Genomic DNA, 22,746 nt, shown 5'->3' with positions numbered 1-22,746 from the left:
ACACTCCACAGCTTGTAAGGACACACTCCCACAGCTTGTAAGGACACACTCCCACAGCTTGTAAGGACACACTCCACAGCTTGTAAGGACAACCCCCCACAGCTTGTAAGGACACCCCCCCACAGCTTGTAAGGACACGCCCCCACATATTGTAAGGACACGCCCCCATTATATTGGGATCATTAATAATTGGACATTTAAGTAATGTAAGCAGTCCTGTGTTCCTTTATCTTCTTTTGCACATTGGAGCTTGTCCGGTGACTGTTGTCAGGTCAGATTCTCAGTCAGATATAACACGAGGGCCCGCGAGATAGATATCCTATGGATCAGATTTATTGTGTGACAGGACTTTTATTAATAGTTAATAGATATAGAGACATTTTATAGCGCATATATAGGTGCTGGTCTTCATCACTGTTATGTATCTACAGCTGGAGGTGACACCGGGTGCGCAGCACATAGCGCGGGCACGGGTCGGGCGCCTTCATTTACTTGATGCTTTTTTTTCTGACTCTTTTCCGAAGCAGTAATATTCTGTGCTTGACAGAACCAGATACAGGAGATCAAAGTTATTATTAGAGGGATATTTCCTTATTGTCGTCAGGGCGAGATTCTTTTCGCAGACGCACTTTTTGTTTTCTGAACAGTTCTCATTCATTAAGCCACTTTTGCTGATTTTCCAACAATTTTCATTTTGGATCCTGAAAAGCAAAGTAAAAAGTATAAAGTACAAGAAAGATGTTTTTGTCACAGTATCTCAGACTCTTCGTACATCATCGCACCATCATACGAGCCTCGTACCGACACTAACTGCCCCTCTTATTCTTACTAATTCCAGTAAAGGCGAATAATAAATTCAGATCCTCCGGTGACCATCAAACAACCGCTTGGTGATCCAAACCAATCCATGCCCTCACCGGTGATACATCCACTATGGCCGGAGGCGAGCGCAGCTTCATGGGACGGTCCTGCCTTATGTCCCCATGGCCTGTATTACTGATGTATGGGGGTAATTATTATAAGGACTATCATATTAGAGCGCTGTGGTTCTGCAATCATCTGGGAATGACCAGTTTCTCCTTCGTGTACTTGTATCCATCTCATCTTGTCGATATTCTTTCCTCTCTTGTGTCTCTTCTCTTCCAGTGGAGTTACATAAAACATCTGGGCCTCAGTACAAAACCTGCTCCTGACATTTCATCTGCCGGGGGCCAGTTCTTGTTATACTGGCGTTTTCTAATGAGGTGGCCCCAGCTCCCGGCTGTGAGGGCGACCACTCCAGCCACACACGCTATGCTGCTTTCTTCTTCTCCCTTCTTACGGCTTTTCTTTCTTATCTCTTTCTTCTCATAACCTTTCTCTTTTCTTTCTTTTCCTTTCCCCTTCCCTCCTCATCCCTTTTTCTCTCATTTCACCCTTTTCTGCTCTCCTGCGTACTGTCTCTTGTTTCTTCTCCCTCCTGTCTCATCTCAACTCTCTCATTTCTTCCCCCTCTTCTTCTCTCTTTGTCCTTTCTTCTCATCTCTTTTCTATGCTCTCCGCTCTCTGTCTCTTGTTACTTCTGTCTTTCATCGCATTTCATCTCTCATCGATCTGTCTATCTCCTCTCATTCTTTCTTCTTCTCTTCTTTCCACCTTTCTTCTATCCTCTTCCCTCCTTTCTCTTATCTCTCTTCTTACTTTCCTGTCCTTCTTTGTTTTTCCTCTCTTTTCCACTCCTCTTCAATATTACTCCCTCTCATATTTCATATTTCCCCTTTTCACTCCTCTTCCTCTTCTCTTTTCTTCTCTTCTATGGTTTTCTCTCCTTACTCGCCTTACTCTCTCTATGGTTTTCTCTCCTTACTCTCTCTATGGTTTTCTCTCCTTACTCTCGCTATGGTTTTCTCTCCTTACTCTCCTTACTCTCTCTATGGTTTTCTCTCCTTACTCTACTTACTCTCTCTATGGTTTTCTCTCCTTACTCTCTCTATGGTTTTCTCTCCTTACTCTCCTTACTCTCTCTATGGTTTTCTCTCCTTACTCTCTCTATGGTTTTCTCTCCTTACTCTCCTTACTCTCTCTATGGTTTTCTCTCCTTACTCTCCTTACTCTCTCTATGGTTTTCTCTCCTTACTCTCTCTATGGTTTTCTCTCCTTACTCTCCTTACTCTCTCTATGGTTTTCTCTCCTTACTCTCCTTACTCTCTCTATGCTTTTCTCTCCTTACTCTATGGTTTTCTCTCCTTACTCTCGCTATGGTTTTCTCTCCTTACTCTACTTACTCTCTCTATGGTTTTCTCTCCTTACTCTCTCTATGGTTTTCTCTCCTTACTCTCCTTACTCTCTCTATGGTTTTCTCTCCTTACTCTCTCTATGGTTTTCTCTCCTTACTCTCCTTACTCTCTCTATGGTTTTCTCTCCTTACTCTCCTTACTCTCTCTATGGTTTTCTCTCCTTACTCTATGGTTTTCTCTCCTTACTCTCTCTATGGTTTTCTCTCCTTACTCTCCTTATTCTCTCTATGGTTTTCTCTCCTTACTCTCTCTATGGTTTTCTCTCCTTACTCTCTCTATGGTTTTCTCTCCTTACTCTCCTTACTCTCTCTATGGTTTTCTCTCCTTACTCTCCTTACTCTCTCTATGGTTTTCTCTCCTTACTCTATGGTTTTCTCTCCTTATTCTCTCTATGGTTTTCTCTCCTTACTCTCCTTATTCTCTCTATGGTTTTCTCTCCTTACTCTCTCTATGGTTTTCTCTCCTTACTCTCTCTATGGTTTTCTCTCCTTACTCTCCTTATTCTCTCTATGGTTTTCTCTCCTTACTCTCTCTATGGTTTTCTCTCCTTACTCTCTCTATGGTTTTCTCTCCTTACTCTCCTTACTCTCTCTATGGTTTTCTCTCCTTACTCTCCTTATTCTCTCTATGGTTTTCTCTCCTTACTCTCTCTATGGTTTTCTCTCCTTACTCTCGCTATGGTTTTCTCTCCTTACTCTCTCTATGGTTTTCTCTCCTTACTCTCGCTATGGTTTTCTCTCCTTACTCTCTCTATGGTTTTCTCTCCTTACCCTCCTTACTCTCTCTATGGTTTTCTCTCCTTACTCTCCTTATTCTCTCTATGGTTTTCTCTCCTTACTCTCTCTATGGTTTTCTCTCCTTACTCTCGCTATGGTTTTCTCTCCTTACTCTCCTTACTCTCTCTATGGTTTTCTCTCCTTACTCTCCTTACTCTCTCTATGGTTTTCTCTCCTTACTCTCCTTACTCTCTCTATGGTTTTCTCTCCTTACTCTCCTTACTCTCTCTATGGTTTTCTCTCCTTACTCTATGGTTTTCTCTCCTTACTCTATGGTTTTCTCTCCTTACTCTCTCTATGGTTTTCTCTCCTTACTCTCCTTATTCTCTCTATGGTTTTCTCTCCTTACTCTCTCTATGGTTTTCTCTCCTTACTCTCTCTATGGTTTTCTCTCCTTACTCTCTCTATGGTTTTCTCTCCTTACTCTCCTTATTCTCTCTATGGTTTTCTCTCCTTACTCTCTCTATGGTTTTCTCTCCTTACTCTCTCTATGGTTTTCTCTCCTTACTCTCCTTACTCTCTCTATGGTTTTCTCTCCTTACTCTCCTTATTCTCTCTATGGTTTTCTCTCCTTACTCTCTCTATGGTTTTCTCTCCTTACTCTCCTTATTCTCTCTATGGTTTTCTCTCCTTACTCTCTCTATGGTTTTCTCTCCTTACTTTCCTTATTCTCCCTATGGTTTTCTCTCCTTACTCTCTCTATGGTTTTCTCTCCTTATTCTCTCTATGGTTTTCTCTCCTTACCCTCCTTACTCTCTCTATGGTTTTCTCTTCTTACTCTCCTTACTCTCTCTATGGTTTTCTCTCCTTACTCTCCTTACTCTCTCTATGGTTTTCTCTCCTTACTCTCCTTACTCTCTCTATGGTTTTCTCTCCTTACTCTCCTTATTCTCTCTATGGTTTTCTCTCCTTACTCTCTCTATGGTTTTCTCTCCTTACTCTCTCTATGGTTTTCTCTCCTTACTCTCTCTATGGTTTTCTCTCCTTACTCTCCTTACTCTCTCTATGGTTTTCTCTCCTTACTCTCCTTACTCTCTCTATGGTTTTCTCTCCTTACTCTATGGTTTTCTCTCCTTATTCTCTCTATGGTTTTCTCTCCTTACTCTCCTTATTCTCTCTATGGTTTTCTCTCCTTACTCTCTCTATGGTTTTCTCTCCTTACTCTCTCTATGGTTTTCTCTCCTTACTCTCCTTATTCTCTCTATGGTTTTCTCTCCTTACTCTCTCTATGGTTTTCTCTCCTTACTCTCTCTATGGTTTTCTCTCCTTACTCTCCTTACTCTCTCTATGGTTTTCTCTCCTTACTCTCCTTATTCTCTCTATGGTTTTCTCTCCTTACTCTCTCTATGGTTTTCTCTCCTTACTCTCGCTATGGTTTTCTCTCCTTACTCTCTCTATGGTTTTCTCTCCTTACTCTCGCTATGGTTTTCTCTCCTTACTCTCCTTACTCTCTCTATGGTTTTCTCTCCTTACTCTCTCTATGGTTTTCTCTCCTTACCCTCCTTACTCTCTCTATGGTTTTCTCTCCTTACTCTCCTTATTCTCTCTATGGTTTTCTCTCCTTACTCTCTCTATGGTTTTCTCTCCTTACTCTCGCTATGGTTTTCTCTCCTTACTCTCCTTACTCTCTCTATGGTTTTCTCTCCTTACTCTCCTTACTCTCTCTATGGTTTTCTCTCCTTACTCTCCTTACTCTCTCTATGGTTTTCTCTCCTTACTCTCCTTACTCTCTCTATGGTTTTCTCTCCTTACTCTATGGTTTTCTCTCCTTACTCTATGGTTTTCTCTCCTTACTCTCTCTATGGTTTTCTCTCCTTACTCTCCTTATTCTCTCTATGGTTTTCTCTCCTTACTCTCTCTATGGTTTTCTCTCCTTACTCTCTCTATGGTTTTCTCTCCTTACTCTCTCTATGGTTTTCTCTCCTTACTCTCCTTATTCTCTCTATGGTTTTCTCTCCTTACTCTCTCTATGGTTTTCTCTCCTTACTCTCTCTATGGTTTTCTCTCCTTACTCTCCTTACTCTCTCTATGGTTTTCTCTCCTTACTCTCCTTATTCTCTCTATGGTTTTCTCTCCTTACTCTCTCTATGGTTTTCTCTCCTTACTCTCCTTATTCTCTCTATGGTTTTCTCTCCTTACTCTCTCTATGGTTTTCTCTCCTTACTTTCCTTATTCTCCCTATGGTTTTCTCTCCTTACTCTCTCTATGGTTTTCTCTCCTTATTCTCTCTATGGTTTTCTCTCCTTACCCTCCTTACTCTCTCTATGGTTTTCTCTTCTTACTCTCCTTACTCTCTCTATGGTTTTCTCTCCTTACTCTCTCTATGGTTTTCTCTCCTTACTCTCCTTACTCTCTCTATGGTTTTCTCTCCTTACTCTCCTTATTCTCTCTATGGTTTTCTCTCCTTACTCTCTCTATGGTTTTCTCTCCTTACTCTCTCTATGGTTTTCTCTCCTTACTCTCTCTATGGTTTTCTCTCCTTACTCTCCTTATTCTCTCTATGGTTTTCTCTCCTTACTCTCTCTATGGTTTTCTCTCCTTACTCTCTCTATGGTTTTCTCTCCTTACCCTCCTTACTCTCTCTATGGTTTTCTCTCCTTACTCTCCTTACTATCTCTATGGTTTTCTCTCCTTACTCTCCTTACTCTCTCTATGGTTTTCTCTCCTTACTCTCCTTATTCTCTCTATGGTTTTCTCTCCTTACTCTCTCTATGGTTTTCTCTCCTTACTCTCCTTACTCTCTCTATGGTTTCTCTCCTTACTCTCCTTACTCTCTCTATGGTTTTCTCTCCTTACTCTCCTTACTCTCTCTATGGTTTTCTCTCCTTACTCTCCTTATTCTCTCTATGGTTTTCTCTCCTTACTCTCTCTATGGTTTTCTCTCCTTACTCTCCTTACTCTCTCTATGGTTTTCTCTCCTTACTCTCCTTACTCTCTCTATGGTTTTCTCTCCTTACTCTCCTTACTCTCTCTATGGTTTTCTCTCCTTACTCTCCTTATTCTCTCTATGGTTTTCTCTCCTTACTCTCTCTATGGTTTTCTCTCCTTACTCTCCTTACTCTCTCTATGGTTTCTCTCCTTACTCTCCTTACTCTCTCTATGGTTTTCTCTCCTTACTCTCCTTACTCTCTCTATGGTTTTCTCTCCTTACTCTCCTTATTCTCTCTATGGTTTTCTCTCCTTACTCTCTCTATGGTTTTCTCTCCTTACTCTCTCTATGGTTTTCTCTCCTTACCCTCCTTACTCTCTCTATGGTTTTCTCTCCTTACTCTCCTTACTATCTCTATGGTTTTCTCTCCTTACTCTCCTTACTCTCTCTATGGTTTTCTCTCCTTACTCTCCTTATTCTCTCTATGGTTTTCTCTCCTTACTCTCTCTATGGTTTTCTCTCCTTACTCTCCTTATTCTCTCTATGGTTTTCTCTCCTTACTCTCCTTACTCTCTCTATGGTTTTCTCTCCTTACTCTCCTTACTCTCTCTATGGTTTTCTCTCCTTACTCTCCTTATTCTCTCTATGGTTTTCTCTCCTTACTCTCTCTATGGTTTTCTCTCCTTACTCTCCTTATTCTCTCTATGGTTTTCTCTCCTTACTCTCTCTATGGTTTTCTCTCCTTACTTTCCTTATTCTCCCTATGGTTTTCTCTCCTTACTCTCTCTATGGTTTTCTCTCCTTATTCTCTCTATGGTTTTCTCTCCTTACCCTCCTTACTCTCTCTATGGTTTTCTCTTCTTACTCTCCTTACTCTCTCTATGGTTTTCTCTCCTTACTCTCCTTACTCTCTCTATGGTTTTCTCTCCTTACTCTCCTTACTCTCTCTATGGTTTTCTCTCCTTACTCTCCTTATTCTCTCTATGGTTTTCTCTCCTTACTCTCTCTATGGTTTTCTCTCCTTACTCTCTCTATGGTTTTCTCTCCTTACTCTCCTTATTCTCTCTATGGTTTTCTCTCCTTACTCTCTCTATGGTTTTCTCTCCTTACTCTCTCTATGGTTTTCTCTCCTTACCCTCCTTACTCTCTCTATGGTTTTCTCTCCTTACTCTCCTTACTATCTCTATGGTTTTCTCTCCTTACTCTCCTTACTCTCTCTATGGTTTTCTCTCCTTACTCTCCTTATTCTCTCTATGGTTTTCTCTCCTTACTCTCTCTATGGTTTTCTCTCCTTACTCTCCTTACTCTCTCTATGGTTTTCTCTCCTTACTCTCCTTATTCTCTCTATGGTTTTCTCTCCTTACTCTCGCTATGGTTTTCTCTCCTTACTCTCCTTACTCTCTCTATGGTTTTCTCTCTGCTGCTTTTAGTAGACTGACACAACATTACATTGCCTGACTTACCAGTACTGCTCCGGCCACTCCCAGATTCCGAATTTCGCTTTCCATCTAAATTCCTTCCCGACCCATAAGTCTTCTGTTGTATTTGACAGAAATTCCTGAAATCAATCATGAAATAAAAAGTGTCATTCCTTGTACCAGAGCCCCCCCCCCCCCCACACACACACACCACATTGATGGCTTCCTGGTGGACGTGTGGTGGTTCAGAGGCCAAGGGATGACCGATGTGATGGTAGAGAAGAGACATGGACCAGAAGTAAGACCCTCATCAGACCCCCTGAGCTTTACCTGAAGCGTCAGATCATTCCACGGGATGACAATAAGGTTAGCGCCTCTGCTTTTACAAAACTCGGCACATTGCATCCAACTTCTTACTACATCTGTGAGGAGGACACATTTACTTCCAACCAGAATCCAATCTTCTGAGCAAATATCTGCAAAGTATAGAAAGATGGACGTCATCACTCTACTGAGAAAATCCAGATATCAGACCCAGAGATGGGGAATTATCAATGTAAAAATATCTGTGGTCCCGAAACGTCATTGTAAGTTTTGTTTCATAATAATCAATAGTTCACATGGAAATAAGAAACTTTGTAATTATTATTATTATTTAATATTATTGCGCCATTAATTCCATGGTTAATTACATGTGAAAAGCAAACAACAAGTACAATAGAACTGGTACAGGAGGAGAGAGGACCCTGCCCACGAGGGCGCACAGTCTACAAGATTTATCTTATCCGAGAAATCTGCCACAGACATGGAAGGGAGGAGCTAAAGACAGACGCAGACATGGAAGGGAGGAGCTAGAGACAGAGGCAGACATAGAGGGGAGGAGCTAGAGACAGACACAGACATAGAGGGGGAGGAGCTAGAGACACACAGACATGGAGGGGAGGAGCTAGAGATAGACACAGACATAGAGGGGGAGGAGCTAGAGACAGACGCAGACATGGAGGGGAGGAGCTAGAGGCAGACACCAACAGAGGGGAGGAGCTAGGATCGACACAGACATGGAAGGGAGGAACTAGAGACAGACGCAGACATAGAGGGGAGGAGCTAGAGACAGACGCAGACATAGAGGGGAGGAGCTAGTATCAGACACAGACAAGGAGGGGAGGAGCTAGAGGCAGACATCAACAGAGGGGAGGAGCTAGAGACAGACACAGGCATAGAAGGGGAGGAGCTAGGATCAGACACAGGCATGGAGGGGAGGACCTAGAGATAGACACAGACATAGAGGGGAGGAGCTAGCATCAGACACAGACATGGAGGGGAGGAGCTAGAGACAGACACAGGCATAAAGGGGAGGAGCTAGGATCAGACACAGACATGGAAGGGAGGAGCTAGAGGCAGACACCAACAGAAGGGAGGAGCTAGAGACAGATGCAGGCATAGAAGGGGAGGAGCTAGGATCAGACACAGGCATGGAGGGGAGGACCTAGAGATAGACACAGACATAGAGGGGAGGAGCTAGAATCAGGCACATACATAAAAGGGGAGGAGATAGAGACAGACGCAGGCATAGAGGGGAGGAGCTAGGATCAGACACAGACATGGAGGGGAGGAGCTAGAGGCAGACACCAACAGAGGGGAGGAGCTAGAGACAGACGCAGACATGGAAGGGAGGAGCTAGAGACAGACGCAGACATAGAGGGGAGGAGCTAGAGACAGACACAGACATGGAGGGGAGGAGCTAGAGACAGATGCTGACATGGAAGGGAGGAGCTAGAGACAGACGCAGACATAGAGGGGAGGAGCTAGGATCAGACACAGACATGGAGGGGAGGAGCTAGAGACAGATGCTGACATGGAAGGGAGGAGCTAGAGACAGACGCAGACATAGAGGGGGAGGAGCTAGGATCAGACACAGACATGGAAGAGAGGAGCTAGAGACAGATGCAGACATAGACGGGAGGAGCTAGGAGCAGACACAGACATGGAGGGGAGGAGCTAGAGACAGACACCAACAGAGGGGAGGAGCTAGAGACAGATGCAGGCATAGAAGGGGAGGAGCTAGGATCAGACACAGGCATGGAGAGGAGGAGCTAGAGACATGCAGACATGGAAGGGAGGAGCTAGAGACAGACGCAGACATAGAGGGGAGGAGCTAGGATCAGACACAGACATGGAGGGGAGGAGCTAGAGACAGATGCTGACATGGAAGGGAGGAGCTAGAGACAGACGCAGACATAGAGGGGAGGAGCTAGGATCAGACACAGACATGGAGGGGAGGAGCTAGAGACAGATGCTGACATGGAAGGGAGGAGCTAGAGACAGACGCAGACATAGAGGGGGAGGAGCTAGGATCAGACACAGACATGGAAGAGAGGAGCTAGAGACAGATGCAGACATAGACGGGAGGAGCTAGGAGCAGACACAGACATGGAGGGGAGGAGCTAGAGACAGACACCAACAGAGGGGAGGAGCTAGAGACAGATGCAGGCATAGAAGGGGAGGAGCTAGGATCAGACACAGGCATGGAGAGGAGGAGCTAGAGACATGCAGACATGGAAGGGAGGAGCTAGAGACAGACGCAGACATAGAGGGGAGGAGCTAGGATCAGACATAGACATGGAGGGGAGGAGATAGAGGCAGACACCATCTGAGGGGAGGAGCTAGAGACAGACGCAGGAATAGAGGGGAGGAGCTAGAGGCAGACGCAGGCATATAAGGGTAGGAGCTAGGATCAGACACAGACATAGAGGGGGAAGAGCTAGAGGCAGATATCAACAGAGGGGAGGAGCTAGAATCAGGCACAAACATAAAAGGGGAGGAGACAGAGGCAGACACCAACAGAGGGGAGGAGCTAGAGTCAGGCACAAACATAAAAGGGGAGGAGATAGAGGCAGACACCAACAGAGGGGAGGAGCTAGAGTCAGGCACAAACATAAAAGGGGAGGAGATAGAGGCAGACACAGACATTCTCCTGAGACCACAATTACAGTTCTCCATAGAGCGTTATAAGCACTAGCTGTCATCTATCATAGTAACAGGAAAGTCTGGGTTCACTGAGACACATTTTATCCATAAATTGAGAATTTTGAGAATGAATGAAGAGTCCAGGGACAGAAAGAAGTGAATTTCTCTGATCAGAAATAATAACGTTTCCTTTTTTTCATGTGTACTATTGATTTATGAAAAAAAAAATTAAAACAACGATTACTCTTTAATAGATTTGGATCCCACTATGGCGGTCGCTGGGACTTGGAAGTGACGTCTATATTCTCATCACAGTCTTCGCTAACAATCCCATGTTCCTATTGGGATCCATGAGTCTTACCGCAGCAGATGAAGGTATAATATCTGTTTTTGCTCCAGGTCTTTTTCCAGCAGCTTTTATTTGTCTTGATATTTACAAGAGATTTATGAAAAAAGCCCAACTCAGCCGCCAATTCTACAATCAGGAGTCTTCAAAGTCTCTGAACTAGCCCAATCTAATGAGGTCCCGGGGGCTTTTCTACGGAGTGTGAGAGTGTGAACTGTGATAGCAGCAGGATAGCATTAGGACCCTGTGGCTTTTTCCTGGCTGAGCTCAGAGCAGGGGCAGAGCAGGAAACCCTGTGTGTTCTGAGAGTGTCTGCTGTGTGAGAGGCGAGACAGGAAGTCTATGAGAACTGAGCTGCAACAAGACTCTCTCTCTACAAGCTCTCCTGGGAGGGTTGATAACCCCTGGCTCTGGTGAAGCTGTGTCCCTGCTTAAGAACAAGTGCTGAGCTGGGGAAAGCTGTGTGGCTCTTTGGAGTTTTGTGGAAGTCCATGCTGAGTGGACTAGAGACTTTGTTCTGAAGGAGCCAAGTGTCGAGTGAGAAGGAAAGAGACTGAGGAATCCATTTCTGTGACGGAGCACATGGTCGGTGGTCTGGAAAACAGTGAGTGACTGCGAGAGGAGAGAAGGGGTCCGGTGCCATTCATATTGAGAGGATACTGACAAGCCTGGTGAAGAGTTCTTCCCAGACCTTAACCTGAGGCTACAGGACTTAAGTCCCCGGCGTGTGGGCTCGGCATCGGCCGACAAGACAAGGAACCTTTGTTGATTTTGTGAACGTTGCTTTTTATTTGGCGCCAAGTTTTCTGGGACTAGCTGCAGCCACCGTGATTCACAGGCCTGTGATAGACCACATCTGAGGTTAACAGTACCGTAACTTTAAGATACCCGGGTATCCCTATACTAGGGATATAAGAGCAATTGGTCTAGTGTCATGCATTGTTATTGTTAATAGTGGTGGGATTGTACTCAGTGTGCCATCTCAGGGGGTCCCTATAGACCACCCTCACTAGACAGACACTGTGGTTAGGTAAAATTGTTCCAGATCTCTAGAATAATTCACATAAACTGGAAACCTTGAGATTGGCACATTGATTTCAGCTCTTGCTGATTGTGTGTAGTTAGTAGAGACAATGTCCCAGGTAGAACCTGAGACTGATTCATGCAATACTGAATTTTAGTCTAATCCCTGTTTTAGTAAAGAAAGTGTTTATTTCTCTATCTCAGTTTGTGACTCGATCTCTCTCAGACCTCCGGTCATTACACGGAGTATTACCAGACTTTGAACCCATCCATTCATCATTCTTAGCCAAGGTGTTTAATGTGGCTGCCGCAAATGATAGGATCCTAATGTTCCAAGTGACTATGTTCACAATTCCAAAACCAGAAACATCCCACCTCTCTGTCGCATGTAGGCCTGGTTATCTCCAAGCACATAATCATGGACTAAGTCTTAGGCCTGGCTCACATCACGTCTGTCTTCATGATACAAATGTATCCCTAATGGAACCATTGACTTCAGTGAGGCAAAGTCCAGAATCTGAACCTGTGGACTTTACTTGCCCTCTTCTCTGGAGCAATCCATCTTTTTAGCTGTACATTATAACGCAGAGTCTTGTAAGAGTTGTAGTTATCCAACAGCTGGAGAGCCACAGTTTGGAGATAAGCTAAGCAGGTTAAAAGCTCATATATGACTTGTGACAATCAGATTTTCCAGTGTGATGGATTTTTTGAGGTCCTCTGGTGAGGTGGGGTTTTTGGAAATGCTCCAGTGTGCAGGAAGTTTGGGGGCTACTTTTGGGTGGTGCAGTTTTGTGAAAGGCTCTGATGTTGGGGAGTTTTTGGTGCTACTCCTGTGAAGAAGAGTTTTGGAAGACACTCTGGTGTGTAGTTTGTGGAGACTCTCTGGTGTAGTGGAGTTTTTGGATTTGTTTATGATGCCCCATCATCTGCCATATCATCAGGTACAACTTAACTATAGAGTTGGTATCTCGCTCAGGATCAGACCGACCTGTCGGGTTATAAGGGAAATCCCTGGTGGGCCCTAGCTGTGGACGAGAGAAAAAGAGGGGGAAGAGAATAAAACAACCTGCAGTTTATAGGTGCCGGGGCCCTTTAAAAGTGCATGCAGAGTATAGGCAGAGGTGTGTGCACGCAGCATTCATTACCTGAACCTACGCGTCGCACGTCACGATGAACGCTGGCGACTGTGCATCTGATGTCGCCGGCGTATGACGTCACTGTCGTGCATCACTTGCGATGGGTGGATTCAGTCATCCGCTGGCCTCTGCTAGGTCGGCGGCCATTTTAACACGAGCACACCGATTCTGTATGAGTAGGACGCCACACAGCGCTGGGAGTACAGGCAGACAACAGGATTTTTTTTTTTCTTCTATGGATGTGTGGCGCCCCTGAGGGTTCAGTCGCCACAAAGGTACTGCATCTCTCCCAGAGGTGTGGTATCCCACTCTCAGGTAAGGCAGGAGTACTGCCCGGGACCCAACCACTTACATACATTACACTTCACTTCAGAGGGCAGGGTGAGAATGCTCCTAAGGGAGAGCACAGTCCTTTGGTCCCTAGCTGGAGGGTGGAACTATGTAGTGGGTGTGGGTGGAGGAAGAAGTTAGGGGAGCACTTCAGGAGTAGTATAAAAAAGGATGAAGTGGGAACAGGAGCTCCGCAGGAGCTCTGCTCAGGATGAGCGGGCCTGAGCCAGAGAGGCCCAGGAGGTGAGACTGACTGAAGAGAGGAGAAGAGCAGGAAGGAAGGCTCCAGAAGGAAAGAGGGGATCCTAGGGGTACGGGAAGTGCTGGAGGCCACCTGTACGCCTGAATCTACCAGGACATGGAGAGATCAAGCCGCAGAGGGGACCGGCCCCTAACTAGTGGGAACTGCAATATTCAGCTAGAAACCGGAGGCTTCTACATTTCCAGGGTGTAGTTGCCACAGCCGCAATTAATCGCCAAAAAGGTAGCCACACAGGATCCAAGGAACTCCAGGTTGCCCGCCAAGATCTGAGATTACCGGATTGGGACACTGTTTGCGAGGCGCAGGGCAGGAGGGTGAGAGCCAGCGCAGGAAGACGACTGAGAAAGGCACAAAGAAAGGGGTCCCGTTAAGTGCTCTTTAATTACCTGAGGGATTACTGAACCCCTCCCGTGGTGAATGCAGGACGACGTGGGTGGTTATAATCTGCAGTTGTAACCAGGAGCAACGTGATAATCATGAGTAAACCCTGAAGACTGCACCCCACTGTCTCTGTGAATTATTGCTGCGCCATCATCACCTGCAACACACTGCACAGCAACATCTACCTCATCTATAATCACCACAGCAACGCCCTGGAGCTTAGCTCTACCTGTGGAGAGCTGAACCAACTTTGCTGCATTACCAACAGCTCCAGAGGACCAGCTCTTTGCTCCATATGGCCGCATACCACAGATGGCGTCACAAAAACTATAAAATCCCCTTTGATTGACTGCCCTGGGTCACGGACCGGGTCACCGCCACTGTGACATCTCCCCTAGCAATGACTGGCCCGGCCGCCGAGTACCCCACGGCCCAGGGGGCGCGTCACTTTTGGCATCACGAACAGGATATGAACCCACCTGTTATCACTGAGCATTGTGCGCCTAGAGACTGTGTTGTATACTGAATGTGGCACCCACCCCACAAGAACGGGCGCCCTTATGTGCGTTATCAAGGACTACAAGGAACCTCCCATCGTGGGCTGGGTCCCAGCCCGCCCCATGCGCCTGTGGCCATATACCTAGACCTGTCCATCAGTCTGGGGAGGCTGTCCCCAGGTGTGGCCGACAGCAAGCAGCCATGGGACCACACCAGAAAGGGGAGAGGAGAGAAGAAACCTTGGAGACAGGGCGGAGTCTCCAGCAGAGCAGCCAGACCGCACCCGGCAGGCAAGATGGATGGAGATCAGCCTCAGAGTCTGGGCCATGGCCTGCAGCCAAGTGCATCACTCTTCACCCTGGAGGGGATATTAATGAAGCTGTCCCTGGAGGATACGGGGTTCCTCCGAGATGAGGTGCAAGAACTGGGCAGGAGAATGGAGGAGGCCTAGCGAGCTGCTGTCACCATCTGGAGAGCTGAGCAACTAGAGAAGATGCTGACCCGGCAGCAGTCGGCGCTGCATGTGACCGGCAGCGCCCCAGCCCCGGCGGAGCTGCCCCTGGACCAGGAGGTGTCAGGCCGAGCTGAAGCAATCGCGGGAGCAGGTAGGAGCGATATCACTGTCCCGGACGCGGCTGGCGCTGCTCCGTTCTTGGTCCTCATGGTGGAACCTCCATCCCCGGGCGCTCACGCCACAGATTTGCTCCTGGGCCCGGTAGCGGAACCTTCTATCCTGGGCGCTGGTGATGCAGACCTGCTCCTAGGCCCCCTGCTAGAGCCACCTGCCCCTACACCCGAATGGGTGTACGGCCACGCGGTATGGTATTGGTCCGCGGAGGTTGAAGATCAGAGCCTCCCTTTACTGCCCACTCCTGTGCCCTCAGTCGCCCATAGGGAAGAGGGATACCAATTCCATTGGCATAACCCGGCGGGTGTCCTGATTAGTTTTCCTCGGGAGACCCAAAAGGAGGCCACACGCCGAGAGGAGCATTGCCGGTGGGAACTCCTTCAGCAGAAGAAGGAGCGGCGCACCCGGCTGGTGCGCTGGGAGAGAATGGATGCCCGCAACATGGAGGAAAAGACCCGGGCCTGCAAAGCCAAGCCGGCCACGCCTTACCCACGGGTAGAAGGGGTCGTCATCAAGTTTGACCTGGATGGAGGATGGGGCTTCATCCGGGAATCACAACTTGGCACAGATCTCTTTGTGAATTGGAAGGACGTGGAGCCCCACCTCCAGCAAGGACATCCTGACAGAGATCTGTACCCTGGTGACCGAGTCACCTATACCCGGCACAAAGGAGAGCGGGGCTGGTATGCCCTCCATGTACACAGAGTAGTGGAGGAGGAGGAGGACATGCCCCTGCAGTTCAAGGCTGACAACCCGGCTGGGCCAGCCTACAGAGAACAGGGGTGTCCCAGGAGGGAGAACCACTATTGAGCTATTCATTTAAAGAAACTGTACTGTAAATAGTTACCCGGAAGGGTAAAGCAGGGATGCTGCATGTTTAAAATAGCTTATGAGTGTTTACTTAACTACCCGGTAAGGGTACCAGAACTAACAGGCTGAGGACTGTGAGCAGCCAAAAACTTTCAACTGTACATAGTTTGCACTTCTTAAGGTGCTTCTTATTGGTTTTATATTTAAAAGACCACTGAACAAAAACCCGTTTGACGTGGCCGAAAGCATGGTCCAACAGCTGGATCACCTATGCCCGGCAGCTGTGACGCCCTGCGGCCGCAGGCTGTCACAGAACTCCTTGGTGTTGCACAAATGGATTCTCCCCAGTGGCCTCAATACATGCAGACACCTCCGCCCAAGTCCACTAGATGGAGCCCTGTCAGGTATATATATACTGGGGTGTGGAGTTCAGGAAGTCAGTCAGTGGGAAGCAGTGAGTGTGACACGATGCTGCAGCTCCAGACAAGCTGAAGTCTGTGTGGCTGAAAGCCAGGCTAGGCCCAAGCTACGGGCTAGTCTGGCCATTGAGGAGGATTTCATATCCCTCAGTCCACCCGTGAATACCGCACATTCAGAGGACTAGGTACCACGAAGGCCCCAGCATCCAGGGATCGTGGTAACCAGTGGGAAAGCCCTCGCCGCCAAGCATACGGGTGAGAGAAACATCAAGGAAGCTAGACCCTGTTCCAGGCAGGTCAGAAGCTCCAGGGAGAGAGACAAGAGGATACAGGCAAGGAGGCCTTACACCCGCTCACTGGGGAGCAAGTCCAGAAGTGCACACCACCTACAAGTACCCCGGATCGTACCTGACTACCATCATCAGTAAAGGTACTGAAACTAGCCCCGGTGTGTGTGTCTGTTCTTCCTCTGACCCAGCTGGGTACCCTCTCTCCTGCATTCCTTCAAACCATCCCTGCCCCGGGGGCCCGCTCCACCTGTGGGGAGCAGAAACATCTCAGCTGCCATCCCAACACCCCCGGAGGTCTGAAGCAGCGCTGGTAATCATTACCAGGTACCACAGGTGGCGTCACAAACTATTTACTTTATTTTTATTTCTATCCAAGTTTCAATCCCCTTTTTCAAGAGTGACCCCAGGGTACGGGCCCGGGAGCCGACCACCGCGACATCCCCATACCAGGCAAAAGCCCAGGTACCGAGTCGTCCCCATCCCCTGGGCACATCACAGCCACGCCCAGGGCCTTCGTTCAGGGTTTACGGACGGGTCCCTCATGTTTATCAGATTGCACCTTGTTCAGTGAAATGGACACCCGGCTATAGATTGCACTGTAGTTTATTGAAAATGCTTTATATGAAAAAATGTTTTATTAATGTGAAGAGAATTTTATTGAAGAAAGTTTCATAATGTTTTATAAGCTGATATAGTAACATGTAACGTTCAAGAAAATGTGCCTCCCATAAAGGGAAGCAACAGTTGTGTGAAAATTCTTCTATGTGAATGCATTCTAAAAATTTGCATGTCTTTAAAATAGGAGGAGCGGGCCTGAGCGAGAGAGGCCCAGGAGGTGAGACTGACTGAAGAGAGAAGAGGAGCAGGAAGAAAGGCTCCAAGAAGGAAAGAGGGGATCCTAGGGGTACGGGAAGTGCTGGAGGCCACCCGTATGCACGAATCTACCAGGACGTGGAGGGATCAAGCCGCAGAGGGGACCGGCCCCTAACTAGTGAGAATTGCAATATTCAGCTAGAAACCGGAGGCTTCTACATTTCCAGGGTGTAGTTGCCACAACCACAATTAATCGCCAAAAAGGTAGCCACACAGGATCCAGGGAACTCCAGGTTGCCCGCCAAGATCTGAGGTTACCAGCTTGGGACACTGTTTGCGAGGCGCAGGGCAGGAGGGTGAGAGCCAGTGCAGGAAGACGACTGAGAAAGGCACACAGAAAGGGGTCCCGTTAAGTGCTCGTGAATTACCTGAATGACACAAAGCTAGGAGGGATAGCTAATAGTGTTGAGCGAGCACTAAAATGCTCGGGTGCTCGAAGCTCGGGCCGAGCTCACTGTGATACTCGGGTGCTCGACCCGAGCAACGAGCCCAATGTTAGACTATGGGAGACCCGAGCATTTTTGCGGCGGCACCCCCGGCAGTCTGTAGAAAGCCTAAAAAGGGCCCGAAACGATAGTGACAGTGCTCAAAAGACATGGGGACAGCATGGGGATCGCCCCAGGAAGCATTTCTGACCCCCAGGTCACTGCTGTCAACAACGTGGTCAGAGGTATTAAGCCACTTTTACAGGCTCACAATAAAACGTTCAAAAATGAAAGTGAAAGTGCTTTCCTGTGAAATATGTTAACCCCTTAACGACCATGGGTCTTTCTGTTTTTGTGTTTTCCTTTTTTGCTCCCCTTCTTCCCAGAGCCAGAACTTTTTTAATTTTCGTTCAATATGGCCATGTGAGGGCTTATTTTTTGCGGGACGAGTTGTACTTTTAAACACCATCACTGGTTTTACCATATCGTGTGCTGAAAAATGGGAAAAAAATTCCAAGTGCAGTGAAACTGCAAAAAAATGCAATTCCACAGTTGTTTTTTGGGTCCTTTTTTTACCACGTTCACAGATTGCTAAAACTGACCTGCCATCATTATTTTCCAGGTCGTTACGAGTTCATAGACACCAAACATGTATAGGTTCTTTTTTATTTAAGTGGTGAAAAAAAAATCCAAAGCTTGCTAAAAAAAAAAAAAATTACGCCATTTTCTGAGACCCTTAGCTTCTCCATTTTTCGGGATCTGGGGCCAGGTGAGGGCTTATTTTTTGCGTGCCGGGCTGACGTTTTTATTGATACCATTTTGGGGTAGATCCGATGTTTTGATCGCCCGTTATTGCATTTTATTGCAAAGTTGTAGCGACCAAAAAAACTTAATTCTGCCGTTTACTGATTGTATTAATTCTTCTTTTATATTGATAGATCGGGCGATTCTGAACGCGGCGATACCAAATATGTGTATGTGGTTTTTTTTTTTATATATATATATTTTATTTTGAATGGGGCGAAAGGGGGGTGACTTAAACTTTTATATATTTTTTATTTTTTTAAAAACTTTTTTTTTACACTTTCTGCTTGCTTCTATAGTCTCCAGAGGAGACTAGAAGCAGCAGTTGTCTGATTGCTTCTACTGCATACAAGCGATGAGCAGATCGCTTGTATGCAGGAGAAATGCTCACTTGCTATGAGCGCTGACCACCAGGTGGCGCTCATAGCAATTGAGACATGACAACCACAGGCGTCTGCTGCAGACCCTGAGTTGTCATGCCCACCCATTGGTGACCCGCGATCACGTGACGGGGTCACTGATGGGCGGGGCTTAGGACTCCCGGAAGCGCGAGTTAAATGCCACAGTCAGAGATTTAACATGTTAACAGCTGCGGGTGGATTGCGATTCCCATAATCAGCTGACATGTGCTCGCTTCAGTGCGGGCTCACCGCCGGAGCCGCCGCTGAACCGGCCTTCCCGAACTGGTGCGTACTATTACTGACCAGGTCGGAAAGGGGTTAAGGAACATCCTTTCCAGGGTAAAGACTTGTGTATAAGGTAAAATAAATAACCAAAAACAAAAATACTCCTCCACACCTTGGGCTATGTTCACAAGTAGCATTTTTTATGCGTTTTTGCACGTTTGTATTGCTTTCAACCGTGACAAATGCATTCACCGGGAAATGTCATTTTAACATTTTACAACCTTATCTGGCCATGTGCTGTGTGACACATGCATACAGTGCTAAAAAGACATGGGAACAGCATGGGGAAGACCCCTGGAAGCATCTCTGACACCCAGGTCACTGCCTAAAAGTGTGCCCATCAGAAGTGATCCTTGCCGCATCAGAAGATGCAGACTTGCAACTATCCCCGTGCAAGTCCTTGTCCCAGGGCAGTGTTCAATTGTACCTCCCCCATTCCTTGCAATACAAGCGCAAGTATGCAGCCTGCCACCCACCCACCCCCAGGCTGCAATACCATACTGCTAGCTTGCTTGCACTTGAAATTGGGCCTTTTAGGCATGTGGAGGTGGAATCTGGCCACCACGTCATGGCTGCGTCGGTAGCCTGGTATTCATACTCAGTCCCCAGCCGCCCGGCGGCCGTGTGTCCACGCTTGGTCCCCAGCCGCCAGGGGGCGGCCGGGTGTCCATACTCAGTCCCCAGCCGACCCGCGGCCGGGTGCCCACACACAGTCCCCAGCCGCGTGGGGGTGGCCGGGTGTCCATAAACGGTCCCCAGCCGCCCCTATTTGTCCCGATGCGCCTTATACACAAGCGCGCATACCAAAACATTACCTGTGCCCTCCCCAGTGCATTTAGTGGGAAGGACAGCCTAACCACAAACACGTGGACAAGTGAATGTGGCCAGGAATGGTCCATCTCACTGATTCCTTCACACTGGGTTAATATTGTGGAAGCCGGGACACAGTTGGACACTGGGATGCAACACGTCCTCCAGACATAGAGGATTGCGGGTCCTGGGTCAATCAGGCTTCAACACAAAGTTCAGAAGGTAGACAGCAGCAGTGGTCGGCCTCCTACACAACGAGTAAATTATTCATGATCATGAGGCCATCCACCTCCTTAGCTTTCTGTTCCTTGGAATGCAAGCGCATGTATGTAGTAGCAGCTAGGCCTGAGGTGGTCAGCGTTTTGGCGCATATTCTACCTCCTTCGAGGATTGCTGGATGTTTTCCTGCTACTATCCCAGTTCTATGACTCCCGTTAAAACAAAGCTTCACGTGATGAATGATGGATGAGGTGGTGGCAAAGGAGAAAGAGCATGAGGAACAGGGACCATTCACATCAATATCAGGCCAGCCAACCACACATGTCTTGTAGGATATGTTTCTGTACCAAAAGGAGCGGTTCAGCTACACAGTTATAAGGCATACAGTGAATGCAATGCCTACCAAAAATTTCGAGGCACTCCAATGCCCCTTGGAAGTGACATGGAGGTCAGAGGGCCTTAACTAAACCGTTTTTTCCATTTATAGCAACTGGGTCTCCTGTACACTGTTGGCCTAAGCAGGGAATGGAAGGCTTTCCAAAAATTATTAGGCACTGCAATGCCCCTTGAAACAGACGTGGATTACATCGTATTAAAAACCTTCTACCCATTATTGGGGAGTGGGTCTCCCTTAGTGTTTGCCTATGCATTGAAAAGCAAAAGCTGACAAAAATTAGGAGGAAATGCAATGCCCGTTGCAAGAGTCATGGAGGTTAGAGGTAATTAAAAACAACATGTCAATGCCCCTTGGAAGAGCTGTGGAGTTCAGAGTGGTTTAACAAGACGGTTTTAATGCCCCTTAGAAGAGACGTGGAGTTCAGAGTGGTTTAACAAGACAGTTTTAATGCCCCTTGGAAGAGATGTGGAGGTCACAGTAGCTTAACAAGATGGTTTTAATGCCCCTTGGAAGAGACGTGGAGTTCAGAGTGGTTTAACAAGACAGTTTTAATGCACCTTGGAAGAGTGGTGGAGGTTACAGTGGAATAAAAAGACAATATCAATGCCCCGTGGAAGAGACGTGGAGGTCACAGTAGCTTAACAAGATGGTTTTAATGCCCCTTGGAAGAGTAGTGGAGGTCGCAGTGCAATAAAAAGACAATATCAATGCCCCTTGGAAGAGTGGTGGAGGTTACAGTGGAATAAAAAGACAATATCAACGCCCTGTGGAAGAGACTTGGAGGTCACAGTAGCTTAACAAGACGCTTTTAATGCCCCTTGGAAGAGTGGTGGAGGTCGCAGTGGAATAAAAAGACAATATTAACGACCCTTGGAAGAGACGTGGAGATCACAGTAGCTTAACAAGACAATTTTAATGCCCCTTACAAGAGCCATGCAGTACAGCATATTATAAACATTATTCCCATTATTGGGGAGTGGGTCTCCCATAGTCTTTGCCTATGCCTTCCACGCAAAAGCTGCCAAAAATTAGGAAGGGGGAACTTGCAATGTCCCTTACAAGAGCCATGCAGTACAGCATATTAAAAACATTATTCCCATTATTGGGGAGTTGGTCTCCCATAGTCTTTGCCTATGCCTTCCAAGCAAAAGCTGCCAAAAATTAGGACAGAGGAACTTGCAATGCTGGCAACATGGACCACGGACACCCTGGTGGTATAGTGGTCGTGGAGGCTGAGGATAAGGAGAAGAAGATTAAACAGCCGAAACGAGGAAGCGTATACCCATGTGTGGGTGTGAAGCGGTGCATGTGAATACACCTCCCGAAATAACACAGTGGATTTGACTTTATGTTACTCTGCTTTCATTTGGTGGTGATGAGAAGTCTGGACCAATCCAGCCCTTGTTCATTTTGATAAGGCTCAGCTTGTCAGCATTGTCAGTTGACAGGCGAGTGCGCTTATCAGTTATAATTCCCCCAGCGGCACTAAAAACACGCTCCGATAACACGCTAGCGGCAGGGCAGGCCAGGACCTCCAAGGCATACAGAGTGAGTTCATTCCAAGTGTCCAGCTTGGATACCCAATAATTAAAAGGCACAGAGGAATCACGGAGGACACTAGTACTCCCTCACCATCTTTTGAAACTTTCCACTCCTTGTGAGAGTACCCTGCGCCTCAGGGCCTGTAAGCTGGGCAGGTCTCAGAAAACTGTCCTAGAACATTGACAGTGTTCCCCTGCCTCTGCTGGATTGGAGTTGCGTCTCTCTCGCCTGTATGCCTTAGTTGGGCAACGAACTGTGACCTCTGCCGCTACCATGTTCAGATGGGAATTTTTTTAATAGTTCTGCAGCAAGGGCCTTCTGGTACTGCCCCATTTTTGTAGACCTCTCCAACTCAGGAATAAGAGAGTGAAAGTTCTCCTTGTAGAGGGGGTCTAAAAGTGTCATCAACCAGTAATGACTGTCACCCAACATTTTGACAATGCGAGGGTCACGGTTAAGGCAGCGTAACATAAAGTCAGCCATGGGTGCCAGACTGGTAACGGGCAAGACTTCCGTGTCCTCACCAAGATGACGACTGATAGTGTTGAGCGATCACTAAAA

The 22,746-nt window shown here is 47.0% G+C and overlaps 1 protein-coding gene across 2 annotated transcripts in view; it reads right to left on the bottom strand.

Annotated features, from left to right (window-relative positions):
- Positions 1-378: 378 nt before the first annotated feature.
- Positions 379-22,746, bottom strand: part of LOC141169943 (uncharacterized) — a 183,256-nt gene continuing 160,888 nt past the window's right edge. Inside the window, exons 4-6 of one of the 2 annotated variants that reach the window (XM_073655132.1) lie at positions 7,670-7,815; positions 7,385-7,479; positions 379-701 (exon numbers count right to left, since the gene is read on the bottom strand). In XM_073655132.1, coding sequence (XP_073511233.1) covers positions 485-701; positions 7,385-7,479; positions 7,670-7,815 — 458 coding nt within the window. In that variant the 3' untranslated portion in view covers positions 379-484. The remainder of the gene's footprint in view (positions 702-7,384; positions 7,480-7,669; positions 7,816-22,746) is intronic. The other variant, XM_073655131.1, reaches the window with a different exon arrangement.

This window comes from Phyllobates terribilis, unplaced genomic scaffold, assembly GCF_046119375.1.
Source record: "Phyllobates terribilis strain yellow unplaced genomic scaffold, ASM4611937v1 Scaffold_1__5_contigs__length_1240528914, whole genome shotgun sequence".
In the NCBI taxonomy this organism is placed as follows: Eukaryota; Metazoa; Chordata; class Amphibia; order Anura; family Dendrobatidae; genus Phyllobates; species Phyllobates terribilis.
Note: the sequence above shows the minus strand (reverse complement) of the source record. Positions and strands in the feature narration are given on the sequence as shown.